This window comes from Vombatus ursinus, unplaced genomic scaffold (genome assembly GCF_900497805.2).
Source record: "Vombatus ursinus unplaced genomic scaffold, bare-nosed wombat genome assembly UNPS02015175.1, whole genome shotgun sequence".
Classification (NCBI taxonomy): Eukaryota; Metazoa; Chordata; class Mammalia; order Diprotodontia; family Vombatidae; genus Vombatus; species Vombatus ursinus.
Genome location: NW_020954953.1, coordinates 7,027,565 through 7,045,499, shown reverse-complemented (window position 1 = coordinate 7,045,499; position 17,935 = coordinate 7,027,565). Strand labels below are relative to the sequence as shown.

At 38.6% G+C, this 17,935-nt stretch overlaps 1 protein-coding gene across 1 annotated transcript in view; it reads right to left on the bottom strand.

Moving 5' to 3' along the window:
- Positions 1 to 17,058, bottom strand: part of LOC114031464 (transmembrane protein 181) — a 90,954-nt gene extending 73,896 nt beyond the window's left edge. Inside the window, exon 1 of the mRNA XM_027846534.1 lies at positions 16,928 to 17,058. Coding sequence (XP_027702335.1) covers positions 16,928 to 17,058 — 131 coding nt within the window. The remainder of the gene's footprint in view (positions 1 to 16,927) is intronic.
- Between the last annotated feature and the right edge of the window lie 877 nt (positions 17,059 to 17,935).

The window sequence follows — 17,935 nt, the reverse complement described above, 5'->3', positions numbered from 1 at the left end:
CTTCTGACTCCAAATCTAGTGCTCTTTCCATTTCCATGCTACCTTGTGATTGCTATCAGTAATGATAACAACGCCTTAAAAATATCTGATTTCCTCACTGAGTGTTCCCTTTATCAATTAATGCATGTCAAAATCTCAGTACTAGTTTTATGATTTATAATGACCACAAACATTCATCTCCTATGGGCAGACTTCTGATGATGAGTCTTTCCAAACTTAACTAGATTGATTCTTCTCCTGTGACAGTCTATCATCATTCCCATGTTCTTTCAAGCTCATTAAGACCTGCTTTGGTTGTACCACACTGGCATAGCCTTTGAAAACCCAGAGTTACTTCTGTGCCTTGAAGAGGCATTGAAATAGGACTTCACTGGAGCATAATTGCAATAATAGTTACAATTCTTCCAAGAATAGAATCTATTGTGTAGTTCTTCACCTTACAAAACTCTCTGCCAATGGAACTTCCTTAGAAGACTTTAAGGTGCTGGTGCCTCAGATTCTCTATGAAACATAGTCCCCAACAGTAAATACTACTCTTTCCTAACTAGACTTTTAAATCTCCCCATCTCTTGTACTCAAAGTTTAAGCTCCCATGAGAGCATATCAAACATCAAAATCAGAGCATGAAAGGAGGCAGTGAATTGATGTTATAAACCTATTATATTAGGAAGCTAGTAATTGTGTACACATGTAAAAATAATCCTTCATTTCTAGAGTTGATAATACTTGAGAAAAATGCTCATCAGCTTAACATTAGTCTGATCACATTAGATAAGATGTCCCTGAATGAAAGCACAATTTTCTATCCATATGGGAGCTGGGCTATTCTAAAAAAAATGTAATAGTACAGCTTTGAAATGGTTGTGACATTTTAAAAAATTGTTTATGTTTAACACATTTCCTACAAGACAGAATAGAAGAGAACAATGCTCCCCCTAGATTTACCCACCCACCTCCCTTATATATCATGTACTCAGGAGTAAAAGTCATTAACATATGCATCTTTCACATCTGGAGATCTGTTTCTGGAAATGATTCAGTAGATGACTCATTTTTTTCACCCAAGGACATTTTCCTATATAACAAAACTGCATGGTGTCCCCAGTAGGAACTGTAGGCTTCCCTTAAATAATGCAGATCTTAATGCATAAGCCAGGTCTTCATAGTTACTATTACCTAAAATATTTAGGCAAAAGATTCTCTACTTTTGCCTGGTTTTCTGAACAAGTTAAACTAGGTTTTTCCCCCTTGAATCATCTGGATATACACTTCAGCAAATGCAACACTTTTTCTCTTCTGTGAGTTTATTATCTATGCCCTCAGAGATATAGGTGCATTTGAGACAAGAGTAGTCATGGCTAGCCTGCTACTTCTAGAAAAGGATGCCATCTTGGTAGAAGATATGGTGTGAGACAAACCATCATTTTGCTAGTCACTGACATGCTCCTCCCTCCATAGTGGGTTACCAAATCTACTCTGTGGGACACTGAACCTAGTTGGAGACCACTTCTCTGACTTCATCTCACAACTCCTGCCTAACCCCCCAGTTTTGTTGATCCCAATGAAGATTTGAAGAAGGGGCCAAGTGCAAGATAATGAGATCAAGTTTGGATGTATTGTGTTTGAGCTGCTTATAGGTATTCAAGTGGAGCTGTCCAGCAGGAAATTGATGATTTGGGACTGGAGCTCAGGGAAGAGAATAAGACTTGATATATAGATTTAGAAGCCATCTGCAAACAGATGATGCCTGAGATCATGGATGCAAAAGAGATCATCAGGGAAGTCTTTCCATACCCAAGTGAGGAAAGAATTTGGGATTAGTAAAACATCTACATAATAATAACACTAATTCTCTTCCTCATTTAGGTTCTGTGTCTTGTCAGTCTTCAGCTCCAGCTCCTGCTTCATCCAAGAGTTCTTCCACTAAATACAGACAGTGTGGTTCAGAAACTCCTCTGAGGCTAGGAGGCTTGGTTAAGGAATTCCACTTGGTCCTGTCAAGATATTAGGAGACACCCTCTTTTCCAGAACTAAGGCCTAGCAAGCAAGTTGTGCCCTGAGCTTGGCATAACAATAATCCTTTGCACTCACTCTCTGGATGATCTCATCCTCTGGCAAAATTAGGTAATTATTGTATTGCTTGACCAGCACCAGGTGTTCTCTGAGCTTGGACAACCTGCTGTATCCATATTCTGATCATGAAGCCTTGCTATGAATCAAACTTGTCTCCCTGTTGCTGTTACCCATCATTGTCAGTGCTACAGCTCACTGTGCAGCCATTGGTATAAGTACTGAGATCTCCCCATACTGCCTTGGGTCCCCCCACTAGGGGTGGGGTCTTGGCACATGTGTCCAGATCCCTCCTTGCTTGCAAGCTGTTTCCTTCACTTTGAAATTAAACTTCTGTTTGATTTCCTAACTCTCCTGTCTCAGGCCTACTTTGTTTGCCTCCAACCATCCACAGGTTAGAGGCCAGTTCAGTCTGATGGACATTAGTTGGTGTCAGAGGTAGGATTGGATATGGAACTGGCCTATTGGTCTCTCCAGTACCAGCAGGAATGGACCAGACGCCATCAGAGATTTATTTCTGCAGAGTCCAACCGTTCTCATCTCATAAGTCCTCTGCCCTTGTCCCTGCTCCAATCCTCCAAGCTCCCACCTTGGTTGAGCTCACCTTTCTTTGTGAGGAAAACTGCAGGCCCCCTTTACTGACCTAGTTCATCTCAGTTACTCTGCTAAGGATGTCCTTTCTTAAACTACACACCTCTGTTAATTGGACTCTCTGAGTGCCTCTGCTGTTTTGTTGTTATTGTTATTGTTGTTGTTTGTTTGTTTTTATTGCATGCCTCTGAACAATTGTAACTACATGCCTCTTGTCCCTGTATGTGCCTCTGTTGTTTTTTAAACTGAACACCTCTATAAAGTTGAAATTGCATGCACTAGTAACTGTGTGCCTCTGTTAAAAACCGGTAAAATTAGGATTGTAACTGCACTCTTTGTTAAAACTATCTGTGTCTGTTTGTATCTGTCTTGTCATTTTGTCTGTGTTTGTATCTCTGTAAAATGTAAAATGTCTGTGTTGTATTTGTGTTGAGCTGGATGATGTTACCTTGAAAGATTTTAAATGCAGCCAGCCAGAAAACTTCTAAGGGCTGTAGCCAAGGAGTTTAGAACACTGGAAAAGCTCATTAGCTTTCATGCCTGAAGCAATTGTCCCAGTAGGTAGAACTAATTCCCACTTTAGGCTTTCCTTGGGAAATTAGGTTATAAGAAAAGAGAAAAAGAAAAAAATCTGCAAGACACTTTTTCTGTCATTTCAGCTTTGGCTATGTTGAAATTACAAAAATAAAGTCAGATAATCAAAGTTTGTAGAACTACTAAAAACATTTTAGCAGATTAAGGAGTCTGATGATTAATTATTTTAAGATTGCAGGGGAGAACCCCTGAGATCTTGGGGTAGTTCTAGGAACTCACTCATTTCTGAAATATCTTAATAAGCTTTGGGGTACCACTCTGTAGAATTTTTTAAGGAAAAATAAGGATTGGATTTTATAAAAGTTTTAAAAGTAAATGGCAAGATCAATAGCTTCATTTTTCTAGGGCAATGAAGGAAGGCAGCTCATTTGGAAGCAAGCCCAGAGTGAAGAAAGAAAAAAAAAAAGGTAAATGGTTTGCACCTTACAGCAACCTCTTGTTAATCCTTCTTTGGCATTTTTGGCCATGAAAAGAGAAAAGATTGTTTAAACCAAAGAGACTCCTGTGACTCCCCTAGATCAAGAGACCTTCTCCCAATTAACCCCTCCCATCCCAAATCAGATTCCCAAATACTGGTATTGAAAAAAAAATACTGGAAAAATGTAGGGAAATTTGAATTACATTCTGGTTGCAGAAAATTATTAGCTGTATAATCTTAGGCAAATTATCTTATCTTTGATCTGTAAGGAGAAAAATAACAATGGTAGTTATCATTGTGAAGATCAAAATGATATAATGATTGTAAAGTGTTTAACACAGTGACTGGCATATTCTAAGCACTATATTATTATTATTTCTTTAATTGAATATAATTGTTCCATACCTGATAACTCTAAAGTGGTTTTAAAATGCCAAAAGTAATCATAAGATCATTGATTTTTCTATGTGATAATTTGAAAATGCAATTGATGTCATCTGAAGTTTTGCTTCAGGTTTTAAATGTTGTTTATGTTATTATTTTATTTCTAATTCTCTTATATAGTTATTACATAGTATATTATATAATTATATATAATTATATTCTATAATATTCTATAGTATACTATTATATAGTAATTTTCTTATATTCTCTTATATTATACAATATAGTGAAATTTAAGAGACCGTTGTAATGGAAATGCTGTCAGAAAAAACAACTTTTTAATCTGTATGCTGTTACACATGAATTGGGCTTTTAAAAGGATGGGATAAAAATAGATATTTGAAAATTGTTAAATATTTAATAAGGTAAATTTTGTTATAAAGCAGTTAATAAATTTACTATAATAGCAAGTTTTCATTTGAAATTTTTGGCTATTATGAAAGTGTTTATAGTGGTTTAAAGATGTAGCTTCAACATATTAATGATGAACCAACTATCAAGTATTTGTTGTTTGTACCTGGGAAGAGTTTTGGATTGGGAATGACTGAACAAATTGTGGTATATGAATGTCATGGAATACTACTGTGCTATAAAAAATGATGAGCAGGCAGATTTCAGAAAAACCTAGAAAGACTTACATGAACTGATGCTCAGTGAAGTGAGCAGAACCAGGAAACCATTGTACACAGTAACTGCAACATTGTGCTATGATCACCTATGATAGACTTAGCTCTTCTCAGCAGTACAGTGATCTAAGACAGTTCCAAAAGACTCATGATGGAAAATGCTATCCACATCCAGAGAAAGAACTATGGAGTCTAAATGCAGATTGAAGCATATTACTTTCACTTTTTTTTGGTTTGTTTTTTTTCTTTCTCATGGTTTTTCTCTTTTGTTCTGATTCTTCTTTCACAACATGACTAATGTGGAAATATGTTTAACGTGACTGTACATATATGATCTGTATCAGATGGCTTGCTATCTTGGTGGGGGAAGGGAGGGAAGAAGAAAAATCTGGAATTCAAAATATTACAAAAATGAATGTTGAAAACTTTCTTTACATGTAATTGGAAAAAATACTATTAAGTGCAAAAGAAAAAAAAAGAAAAGTTTTAGCCTAGGTAGGATCCTCTTAACTCTATTTCCCCATTGTGCTATTTCCTTTCTGAAAAAGAAATTTCCCCACCTAGTTAATCCTGAGCCTTGCTACACCCCGTGACTACATGTTTGACTATCAGATATGACTCATGCCTGGAATCAAACAGAGCTAAGGGAGTTGTGATATATGACATTGTTATAACTATGTCCTTTTTCCTTTTATAGAAAATTTCTATAATCAAGAAGTTTTGTAAGTACAATACTAAATCTATTAAATAATAGATTGACACTGGAGCATCTCTAAGTTACTATAATAGGATGCAAGTATGAATATCTTTCAATTTTAGCCTGTATTTGTGGTCAAATTATAATATAGGGATGATATCCTCTTGAGGGGGCAATGATTAGATAAAGTAATAAGACAAAGATGTAATGTAAAACGTTTTCTAGATAAATGGAATAGTAAATTTTGGGAAAGCAACAGGATTAAACTGTTTTCTCTAAGAACTATATACTTATTACAAATTTATTTATCATGGAAATCCAGGCTTTGAGTATGTTTTAGTAATAAGTTCTTAATTGGATTAAGGATTTATTAATTAAGGATTAGAGAAGTTACACATGTGTCGATAATGGTAAAGAAAGTGAAATTATTTTCCCATTTTTAAGGCATCTGTCTGATAATCTTAAAGTGCAGAAAAGTTCATTTTGCAGTTGGACCCTCATAAATTTTTAAAAGATTCTTATATCAGGTATAGGATTTAGGTAAGGATAAAAACAGAAAATGGTATATAAACTGAAATTCTCTGAAGTTTCAGAATCATCTAGGAACCTCTAGATTTGTAACCAGAGAAGCAGAGACCCCTTTAGAGATGTCCTGAGAATAAAGCCTATTGTCAAAGAAAAGATATCTGGGGACTAGATAACTACATGAGACATCTGGGACTCAAGAAGTGCTGATTAAATGGACTTTGAGAATGGGTTACTAGGATACAAGGAAATAACGTTAGTTAACATTGTTGGTAATTATTGTATTGGTTTGCATGGTTTATATTTAAGTTTTCTTGATTGCCTTGGTGACATGCAAATTTCCTTTCTCAGAACTAGTCCACTGTGAGTCCTTTAAGTAGTTTGATCTGAACCTTACTTAATGTAATTATACAGTTATGGGAATTGTGAGAAAACTTTTTACATTGTTTGAATCTAGCACTGTGTGGCTGGGAAACTATGTGCTCTTTAGAGACTCTTAACTTGGGCAGCTAGGTGGAGCAGAGGATAGAGCATCAGCCCTGGATTCAGGAGGACCTGAGTTCAAATCTGGCCTCAAACACATAACACTTACTAGCTGTGTGACCCTGGGCAAGTCACTTAACCCCATTGCCTAGCCAAAAAAAAAAAAAATAGAGACTCTTAACTAAGAACCTTTGTTATGCTGACCAGAAACTCAGATTCAAAGATTGATGCAAGAAGTTTTCTCTAAGGGCCCCCACCAGGTCCTTCTGACTACTCTCACAGCTGCCAAACTTGTGAGTGTGGACTCCTAGATTATCTGAAGAAAGCTCTTACTCTGAGTGAACAGCAGAACGCTCTGGGGACCTCAATGTTTGTCTAGTATGGACCCAGAAGCAGCCAACATCTGGTTGAGGCAGCTGTCCCAAAATTCTAAATGAGGGGTGAGTATACTGTTCTAGTTTTTCTTCTTCTCCCCTTTTGTTATGTGCCCAACCCCCAAGGCCCTAATTCAAGCATGTTTTGTCATTTTCTCCCTCTACATTCTTGCCCCCCCTTTTCTGTTTGCAAGCAATGGCTAAACAAGACCTATTACTGTAACTGTTTATGGTCTTTGCCCTATTGTGAGTTTTGCAGTTATACCTGGGACATGCTTCCCTGATAGGTCCCTTCAAGGAACTAACCCCCTGGGCAACATCTCATCCGGATCCAACTGGTCTCTCATGGCATATTGGCTTATACCTGCCTCTCCTTTATTGGCCAGAAAGGTGGGGGTTCTTTCAGACTCCCTCCTTTTTGCCAAAATGGGGAAATGTCAAGGTATTAGGAAACACCCTGTTTTCCAGAGCTAAGGGCCAGCAAGCAAGCTGTGCCCTGAGCTTGGCATAACAACAATCCTTTGTGCTCACCCTCTGGATGATCTCATCCTCTGGCAAAATCATGTAATTATTGTATTGCTTTGACCAGCACCAGACGTTCTCTGAGCTTGACAAGCACCTGCTGTATCCATATTCTGATCATGAAACCCTGCTATGAATCAAACTTGTCTCATTATTGCTGTTACCCCTCATTGTCAAGGCTGCAGTTCACTGTGCATATAAGTGTTAAAATCTCCCCATACTGTCTCGGGTCCCCCCAGTAGGGGTGGGGCCTTGACACATGTGTCCAGATCCCTCCTTGCTTGCAAGCTGTTTCCCTCACTTTGAAATTAAACTTCTACTTGATTCCTGACTCTCCTGTCTCTGGCCTACTGTGTTTGGCTCCAGCCATCCACAGGTGAGAGCCTACTTCGATCTGGTTGATAGTCCTCTCTATTCATCTGTTTCCTAAGGGACCATGTGCACTTCTCCATGCAGCTTTACTCCAGAGAATCAAGTTCTTCCATGTATTAAAGAGCTTCTCTCCAATCTCCCAGATCTATTCTTTCTTCCCTTGTCTCTGTAATCCTTAAAAAAAATTCAAAGGTATATTAGAGGGGTATGAACTGACTATAAGTCAATCAGTTATCCTCCATGGGGTGATAGTGGAACAACCAAGGACAAGACAAGGAGTTTAATTCCTTATTCTGAAGACATTATCAATACAAAAGAAAAAAAGTCCTCATCTATGGAAGTAGTGTGATATTTTATACCTTGGATAGGGAAATATCAATTCCAGAGTGAAGTCCACATTGTCGGGATAAAGTAGAACTTTTGTATTTTGTATAAGGAGACACCATCAGTGCCAGAACAAAGTCTTCATTAATGGAGGCAATAAAGACCCAGGAAAAGGTCTAGGTGCACCTACCTACATCATGTTTAAAGGACAATTGTACAACTATGCAATAAGCAATCAATAAATGAAATTAAGTATTAAAGAAATCAGTCCTATCTAGGGATCAATTAGATCCTTATAAGCAAACAAGTCAAAGATTAGATAGATTTGTATTAGAGTAGAAACTATACCAAACCAAAAAAAAAAAAAAAACCAAACAACTAAACGTAGCATAATTTCATTACGTGTACCACAGAAAGAACAGCTGTCCTCTAGGGAAATGCCTCCTACATAAGCCTTTTGGAATTTAAGAAGCAACTCAAAACATCTGATGGAAGCTTACACACTACTTCATATTGGTTAAAAAGGAAATGTAGATCTAAAAGAAGCAGCAGAGTAACACTATGCTAAAGTAACATCAAGATTCCACTAGGGTACCATATTGGTGATTCAGTGCTAACATGCTTCCCTCCAAAGCAGAAGGCCTGGATTAAATGCCCAGCCCATGCTTACATAATATTCCCAGTACCTTATATATAGTGATCACTTAACAAATGTTTGTCGAGTTGATTTGAATGTCTGTCTATGTGGAAATGCATAAGTCTAAGAACAAAAGCCTTTGGTTGAAGGTAGACTATAAATAGAATATAAAGGAGCTCCCTTCATAGAATGCAAGTTCCTTGAGGGTAGAGACTATTTTGTTTTTATCTTTGTATCCCCCAGGGTCTAGAATAGTGCCTTGCACAAGGTAGGTACTTAATAAGTGTTTGTTGAATTTTCTGACTTGAAAGTTTTTTTTTTTTCTTAAAGAGAAGCAAATGATATTGTGGGAGTATAATGTATACCACTGAGACAGATGGAGGATATGGGCAACGCCTTCTAGATATAGATAGTTAAAATAGCACAGAGATAAGATTTTGTAGTAATAGAGGATTTCTACTAAAAACAAAACATCTGAGAAATTATTGACTTATCTTTCTAATAATTTCATCCAAAATGTGGAAAATTAGTGAGATGGATGGGTTTAGCAGAAAGCTAAGTTCTATTTTGGGACTATTGGAGATACCTACAGGACATACAGTTGGAAGTGTCCAGTAAGCAGTTCATATGTGGAGCTCAGGAGAAAGACTAGAGCTTTAAATATATATCTGGGTTTCATCACCATAGAGATAATAACTGAATCCACGACAGATGATAGTATAATTGAGATAGAGGGTATAGAGAGAGAAGGGAAGGGGATACAGGACATAACCTTGGGATACAGTTGCATGTTAGGGGCAGAATATGAATGATAATCCATCAAAGAAGACTGAGAAACTTTAACCAGACATGTAGAATGAAAACCAAGAGAGGGCAGACTATGTGGAAGGAGAGGATGATCAACAGTAGCAAATGCTGAAGAGGTCAAGAAGGATTAGGAGTAAGGAAAGGTCATTGTATTTGTCAATTAAGAGGTCAATAGTTGCTTTGGAAAGAGAAGTCTTAGTTGAGTAACAAGCCTTGAAGCCAGAATGCAAGGGGTCAAGAAATGAGTAAGAGAATTTCTGACCAAAATGACTGCTTGAACAGCCCCCAACAGGCAAACCCTAAAAATCACACCAGACCAAATAATGATCAAGAAATTCAATGAGAAACTACTGTAAGTGGCTTCTTCCACACAATAACTCCACAAAAAGTCAGGCGGAAGCCTGTGGGCAATCAGAAAGAGGATATGGCTAGTAAAACTAAGTCTAGCACAAGGTAACAAGCCAGAAGCCTTCCAGAGTAACCAAAGATTTGCCAGAGATATTTGTATCCTACAGATCTCTGTATCCCAAAGCAATAATAGAGGAGGATTTCTCCAGGAAAACTCCAATGTGTTAAATATCCAAGCAGTACTTTGGGAAGCCATCAGCAGTAACAGCAATAGGTATGATCACAGTAGTTCTTAGACAAGAAAACCTTAGGCCTAAAGGTTCCAAGTTCTATAGCATTCTGTCCTGAAATGCCAGAGAGATCCCTGAAGATTCAAAGTGTTTAACCTTAAATATCTGGGAAGAACTATATTGCACTACACAGAATTTCAGAATAGTTAGCTAAGATAGAACTCTAGTGATTAATGAATTAGAATAGAAAAAATATATATGCATCTCAGCTATGTATAGTACCTTTATCAAAATTGACCATGTGTTAGGGTATAAAAAAACCTCACATATAAATGCAGAAAAGCAGAAATATTAAACACATCCTTTACTGACCACAGTACAAAAAACCTTATTTAATAAATGGTCTTTGAGGAGAGGATTAAAATTAATTGAAGATTAAAAAACTTAATCCTAGAGAATTCATGGCACAAAGAACAAATCATAGAAAAAAGAAACAAAAATGTTATCAAGAAAATGAAAAAATGTGTAGTGGTTAGATAATTGACCTCAGAATCAGGAAGACCTGGGTTCAAGTCCCTTCTTTGGTATATATAGGTTGCATCAGCTTGGTAAGTCACTTAACCTCTCAATGCTCTGGCAACTTTCAGAGGGCTAACTTGCAGGGAAGGTGTTGATTGTGGTAGAGGGAGTTTCCTCATCAATTACAGTGTCTTCTTTGACATTGAAATCACAAATTCAATACCTTTCCTTATTCCTATTTATTTGAATATATTTTGTACATATTTCATATAAAATTATATATATAGTACATATATATGTATGTATACATATATATGTGTATATATAGATATATGCTGTCTCTCCAACATAACGTAAAATCCTTGAAGATAGAGACATTCATTTTTTGTCTTTGTGTCTCCAAAGTCAAACCCAGCGGCAGACATATAGTAGACACTTATAAATACTTGTTGATTGATTTGGAAGTTTTCAATATTCTAATCTTTGCCAATATTTCTTCTCATTTCTATTTGGGTATATAGAATAGAGCTACTGAGTTATAACCTTTTCTGGTTTTGTACACCAAAACTATAAGAAAGAAAGAAGAAAATGCTTCAGCTGTGAAAACCAATTTTCTAATATGTTTTCTCCAATTGACCATGAGGGAGCAGTATGGCAGAGTAAAAAGGTTCCAGTGTCTGGAGTCAGAAACATCAGGTTTGAAAGTTTACTTAATTAGTTGTGTGACCTTAGGCATCTCTTAATCTCTCTGAGCTCCAGTTTTCTCACCTGTAAAAGCAGGATTAGAATGCTTTCACTTCTTATCTTATTTATAGAATCATAGACGTCAGAATTGTAAGGAACTTCAGAAGTCATGAGACCCAACCTATACCTAAGCAGGAATCCTCTTTATATCATACTCAACTATTGATAATCTAGCCTTTGCTTGAAGATCTTAAGTGAGAGGAAAATATTTACCCGTTGTGGCAGCCTCTATTTCACTTTGGGATATCTCAAATTGTTAGTATTTCCTTGTATCAAACCTAAATGTGTTTGTCTACAACTTCTGCCCAGTGCTTTGGCCCTTGGGGTAAAATCAGAACATGGTCAATCCATCTTCCAGATACTAGAAGAGAGTTATTTTGTTGTCTCTAAATCTCTCTTCCAGGTTAAATCTCTCCAGTTCCTTCAATCAATCCTCATGAGACTCTCCAGGCCCTTCAAATGCAGTGCCCAGAAATCATCACAATATTCCAGAAGTGGTCCAAACAGGACAGAGTAGGGCAAGATTGTCAAGTCGCGAGGATGATGCCACTGTAAATGTCAACTAAAGATGAACCTGTTTCTACTTTTGAGCCATGTCAGTTTACCCAAAGAATAAGTAAAACCAATTATAGAAACAGAAAAAACAACCCTATGATTCCTTTACTGAATTATTATTAACCCTTCATCTTTTCTATTACCATCTGAGGCCATGCAGTGCAACAGGAAAAAACAATGACTTTGCAATCAGAGGGACTGAGTTCAAATCCCACCTTTAGTGCTTTCTACCTGTGTGACTCAGGGCAAGTCACTTAACCTCCGTAGGCCTCAGTTTTCTCACCTGTAAAATGCAGGAATTGGGCTTTAAGGTCCCTTCTACCTCTAAATCTGGGATCCCATGTTTGTTCATCTACCCAATGTTCAGCCTTGCCAAGACCTGAAACTTTTTCTGGACAAAAACAAGAGAAAAAGAAAGCAGGTTCTCTCACTGGGTCTGATTTACATGTGTAATTTTTATATTCTCATTCATTTCAGCCTAGTGAATAATTTTATTGTTTTTGAAGTGACAGAAAGAGTAGAGAACTCCAGATTTCAGAGACATCTACTTGGAGTGTGTTTACTGGAATTGAGAAGAGAAACTTGAAGATCAAATCATATCTGGAAATTAAAGCAACAGGTTAGTAAAATTGTTGGCTTCAAATTCCCCAAGAACAGAGGGTCATAGGAAAAACCTGCTAACTAAATTTCACAAGTCACTGATGTATATGAACAGTCAAAAGCTCATGTTCATTTCATAGGACTGATGGTGAGTCCTTAGATCATAAAGTAGTTTTCCAAAGGTACAAACTTACACAGCTAATACGCAACTAGTTCCAAAGTTAACTGATATGCAACTAGTCTTTTGGAAAAAGTGCCTTAACAGCCTTGTCTTTTCCCTCTCCTGCTTGCTAAGAAGTTGCCCAGAATTTTCTGAAAGTCCAGATATCCCCCTGGAGAAAAAGAATACTAATCAGAGACATTACAGGCAGCATGTTGTCTGATTATAAAGTTTTCTGGAAGTCCTGAGGTCCCCCCGAGACAGTAGAAGCAGCTTGAAAATAGGGTCCAGGACTCTTGGGTTCTAGGCATAATTCTGCAACTAATTAGCTGTGTGCTCTAGAGCAAATCACTTCACCTCTCTGGCCTCAGGGTCTCTATTGGTAAAAGGAAAAGGTTGAATGAGATTACTTTTAAGGTTCTTCCCAGATCATTGTAGGTCTGAAGAGTAAAGGTAGTAGCAGTCCTACTTTGTAGCCAGATTGCACACTCTCCAAATAGAAACCTAGTAATACTAATAATACATACAATAGTTGTTTACAATTAACTTAGCACTTTTTTAGAAATGGGATTAAATTTATGTTGTGTGGCTTCAAAGTAAGCAAGAATTTCCAATTGATTAGAACTGTCTGCAGATGAAATGGGCTGTCTCTGAGGTAGTGTACTCTGTACCACTGGAAGTGTTGAAATAGAGATTGGATACTTTTTAAATGTATTGTAGAGATACTTTTTAAATATATTGTAAATATATTAAATATATTTTTAAATATATTGTAGAGTAAATATATTGTATCAGAAAAAGTTTGGACTATATAACCTTTGGGATCCCTTCCAGCTCTGAGACAGTATGATTCTATGCTTTCAAAACAATTCTGTGAGGAAGGTAGTGACAATATCAGCCTATTTCATAGCTAAGGAAACTGAGTTACATAGAGATTAACTGACGTTCCTAAGATCACAAAATTCATAGGCGACTAAGTCAAAGCTAGATGTTCTAGTTCCAAGTCTGGTGTTATTTCATATTTTTTTGTATCTTGTTAGGCAGAATATTTGGATAGGAACTGAAGGTCTTTTTCCTTCTATTGTAGAGATCTAAATGTAAAAAAACAGTTCCAAAGGGAAACCCCATGGAAAGAGAACTTGGATTTGGAAACAGAGAACCTAAGCTCAAAACTGGGCTTTGTGGTCTTAGGCAAGTTACTAAATCTCTGGGGGCCTCAGTTTCCTCATCTATAAAATGAGGAAATTGGACTAGATAACTTCTAAGGTCCTTTCTAGCTGTACATCCATTATCTATGAGTCTAAGAAATCCTAAGTGGCAAAATAAGCCAAATTCTTGTGTTTTCAGAAAGAGGAAGAAGATTGGCCAAAGAAATATGTGTGAGACCCTTCTAAGAAGAAATTCAATCTGTGTGAACCCAGAGCATTATAATTGGCTATAGGTTACATTTGAAAGAGGATGGATGTTTTATTTTGGGGTGATCCTTAAAGAAATTTTGAAAAAGAATGATCATAAAATCATAGATTCAGAACTAAAAGGGACCTTAGAAGTTACCTATTCCAAAGCCACCATTTTATAGATGGAGAAAATGAAGCCCTGAGAAACTTGCTCATCATTACACAAGTGGTCATTAAAATTCAAATTCAAGTCCTCTGACTCCAAATCTAGTACCTTCTCTGGGTGTGTATATGAAAAGTAGCTAAAGATGGTACCTCTACCAATTTGGTACATTTCAACTAATTCAGGTAACTAGGTGGTACAGTGGATAGAGTGCTGGGCCTGGAGGCAGGAAGACTCATCTTCCTAGGTTCAGATCTGGCTTCAGACACTTCCTTGCTGTGTCACCCCGGACAAGTCACTTAACCCTGTGTGCCTCAGTTTCCTCATCTGTAAAATGAGCTGGAGAAGGAAATGGCAAACCACTCTAGTATCTTTACCAAGAAAACCCAAATGGAGTAATGAAGAATTGTATATGACTGAAAAAAAACTTAACCACAAAATCAATTAATTCATTTGTCATCCTTAAAAGAAATAACTATTAAAATTAGAATTGTAGATCTGGAAGAAATCTTAGAAATCATCTAATTCAGCTGTTTTACAGATGAGGAAAGGCATAAATGGTATGTTTATCATAGATAATAACAAAGTTAACACCTTTATAGCAATTAAAGGTTTGTAAAATACTCTGATCATATTTGATCTTCACAAACAACCTTGTGAAGTAGGTGACATGACGTAAAACTGGGAGAGACAGCACATTGGAAGAGAGTCAGGATACAAAAAGATTTTTAACAGGAAAGAATATTGACATAAATATAAATCTAAGAGGAAAAGATATAAAGTCTTACACTTGAGTTGAAAAAATCAACTATGCAAATACAAGATGGGGAAGGTATGACTAGATCATCTGAAAAAAGACCTAGAGATTATGATGGATTGCATAATTAAATCTACAGTGTGATGAGGCAGCCAAGGAGTCTAAAGTGATACTAGGGGGCATCAAGAGAGGAATAATGTCCAGGACTTGGCAGGTGATAGTGCCACTGTACTCTGCTCTGATCAGAACATATTTGGAGTATGGTTCAATGGTTTGGAGTGTGGTTCAATTCTGTGGGCAGCTAGGTGACACAGAGGATAGAACATTGGGCTTGGAGTTGGAAAGATCTGAATTCAAATCTGGCCTCAGACACTAGCTGTGTGACCCTGTGCAAGTCACTTAATACTTTTTACCTCAGTTTCCTCATCTCTGAAATGAGCTGGAGATGGAAATGGCAAACCATTCCAGTATCTTTGCCAAGAAAACCCCAAATAGGATCATGAATAACTGGACACAACTGAACAACAACATTCAATTCTGTGCACTATATTTTAGAAAGAACATTGACATGTAGGAGAATGTCCAGAAGGGGGTGAAGTGCATGCCCTATAAGAATCAGTAAAAAATATTGAAGGTGTTTAGCTTGGTGGGAAAAGAAGACTCAGGAGTTACATGATAGCAGTCTTCAAATATTTGAAGGTGCACCTCATGATTTTGCTTCTCCCAGAGGGCAGAAGTAGGGCAATTGGTTAAAAACAAGCAAATTTAGGATTGGCGTAAGGAAAAACTTAACAATTTGGGGTCTCTGAAAGTGTCATGGGCTGCCTCCAGAGTTCCTCCTCTCTAGAGGTTTTCAAGCAAATTCTAGATCTCCAGTATTCGGGTCTGTTGTCATGGGGATCTTGTTAAGGTGTAGGTTGGACTAGAAGGCCTGTGAGGTCTCTTCCAACTCTGAAATTCTGTGATTTTTGGAAATGCTTCTATGATCACACAATAAAACATTCGATCAGAATCACACAGCAGCAGATCTGGAACTAGAACCCAGTCCTGTAAAGTGCTTTGTTCCACTGCACCAGCCTGCTGAGTTAGAAAAATGTTCAAGCATTTGTATGGTTGACTATGTTATAACTAAGATGGAATACCGGCCTGAGAAATCTTAGTGTCATGCTTTGAGTCTATGGCAATATTCTACAAGTCCTCACCTTGAGTATTAATTAAAATAAGAAGTCAACAAGAACAAAAGAAAACATGAAACACAAGGACAGCCAAAACAATCACTCTTCAAATATATCTTATCACGGGCAGTGTTTCATAGGTGGCTCCAGCAGGCCTAAGGCATAAGCAGGGAACAAGGATAGTGGAAATGATAGGAGGGCAGAAGAGGAAGGGAAGCAGGTACCGACAGCGGGAGGAAAAAGATGGTGGGAAAGTGGCCGGGGGGCTCCACAGAGATTGCCTAAGGAAGCCCCCTCCCCCACTTTTCCCAGGAATGAAGAACGGCCCTTCATAGAGAGTTCCTGTGACCAATGACTGCTGGATTCCTAAACCAACTCTTCCAGCCTCAGAAATATTCTGAGAGCCCCAGATGGGCGAAGACTCGCCTGTCCAAGCTCCACCACCCTAACAGCAGGATGGACAATCGCTCCCATTCCCAGACATGCTTTGGCAACTCAAAGGGTCTCTGAGCCCAGCCATTCCCCGGGTAAAAAAGTCGGGGACTTTTATCAACCCATATAGAACCATTGGACTTTTGGCATACCCTATTTGCGCTTCTACAGCGTTCTATACATCGCATTGGCAAACAACGGCAGCAGCTGCCCGACAATCTCTCTCCCTCCCCTTCCCCAGCCCATCTCCATGTTTCCCTGATGGTGGCAGCGGGCAAGGCAGAGACAGCCCTTGTGCTATGGCCGGGTGGGGCGTCGGAGAAGGGCGTCCCACGGGCCGCTAGCTCCCCAGGCTCACCCTACCTGTAGTAGCGATCATCTTTGTAAGGGGTGAGGTCCTCCTTCAGCTCTTGGTATGCCTCACCTAGCCTTTTGCAGAAGTGCTTAAACTCTCTGCAGAGAGGCTTCTCAAAGGCAGGGTAATCCGCGTCCATCCTCCCCCAGGTCCTGCTGGGCGCCTTCTCTTCCGCTTCGTGCTCACTGACTCTAGGTTTCACCCAGTTCCACCCTGGCAGTCGCTAACCTGGCCAGGCACAGCCAAGTCCCCTTGCTTAGTCCCCGCCGAACCCGCCTTTCTCTCCTCCTCTTTTCTGTGCAGATGGTTGGGGCGCCCTCCTTCGTTCTCCTCTCTTTCCTTGCCTCTGGCTTTCCCCCTTGTTTCTCCTCTTGCCTCAGGGTTTGGAGTTCCAATGAGCAGGGGAGGAGGAGAAAGGGGAGGAGAAAGAGGAGGAGCAGGTAATGGTGGAAAGGAGAAAGGAAGAAGGAAGAAGAAGAGGAAGAGAAAGAGAGTCTGTATTCAAAAGACCATCATCCCTTTTCTCCAAGTCCAGCTTCAAGGCTACAAGCGTAGCCTCTTAGGATAAACCTGTAGTCCTAGTAAGGGAAGGGTGGGGAATAAATAGCAAGGAACTGATGTGCTAGCGAGGGGGCGGACTGAGAAGGGGAGAGGGGCTGCGCCAGTTGATGATGTTGTATCTGCAGAGAAGAGGAGGGGTCCCGAGGCATCAGCATCAGTCCGGCTCAACTTCATTTTGCCGTTTTCTTTCTCTTTAGCTCATTTACAAAATGATAATGGATGTCGATACTCCTCGTGCTGCAAGAAAGAAAGAAACTAGGGAATGAGGGGGATAGAAAGGAGGGGAGAGGGGAAAGAGATCCTTTTCCTGATGGGAGGGGTAGGTAAACGAATGGCCTATAGGTTTCAGCACCATGGACGGGGCTCTGGCGCCTACATTCACTGGCGTTTCCATTCCTGCTCCTCCCCAACTTATTATGATTATTATTATTAAAACAAATGTTTATTAATATTTT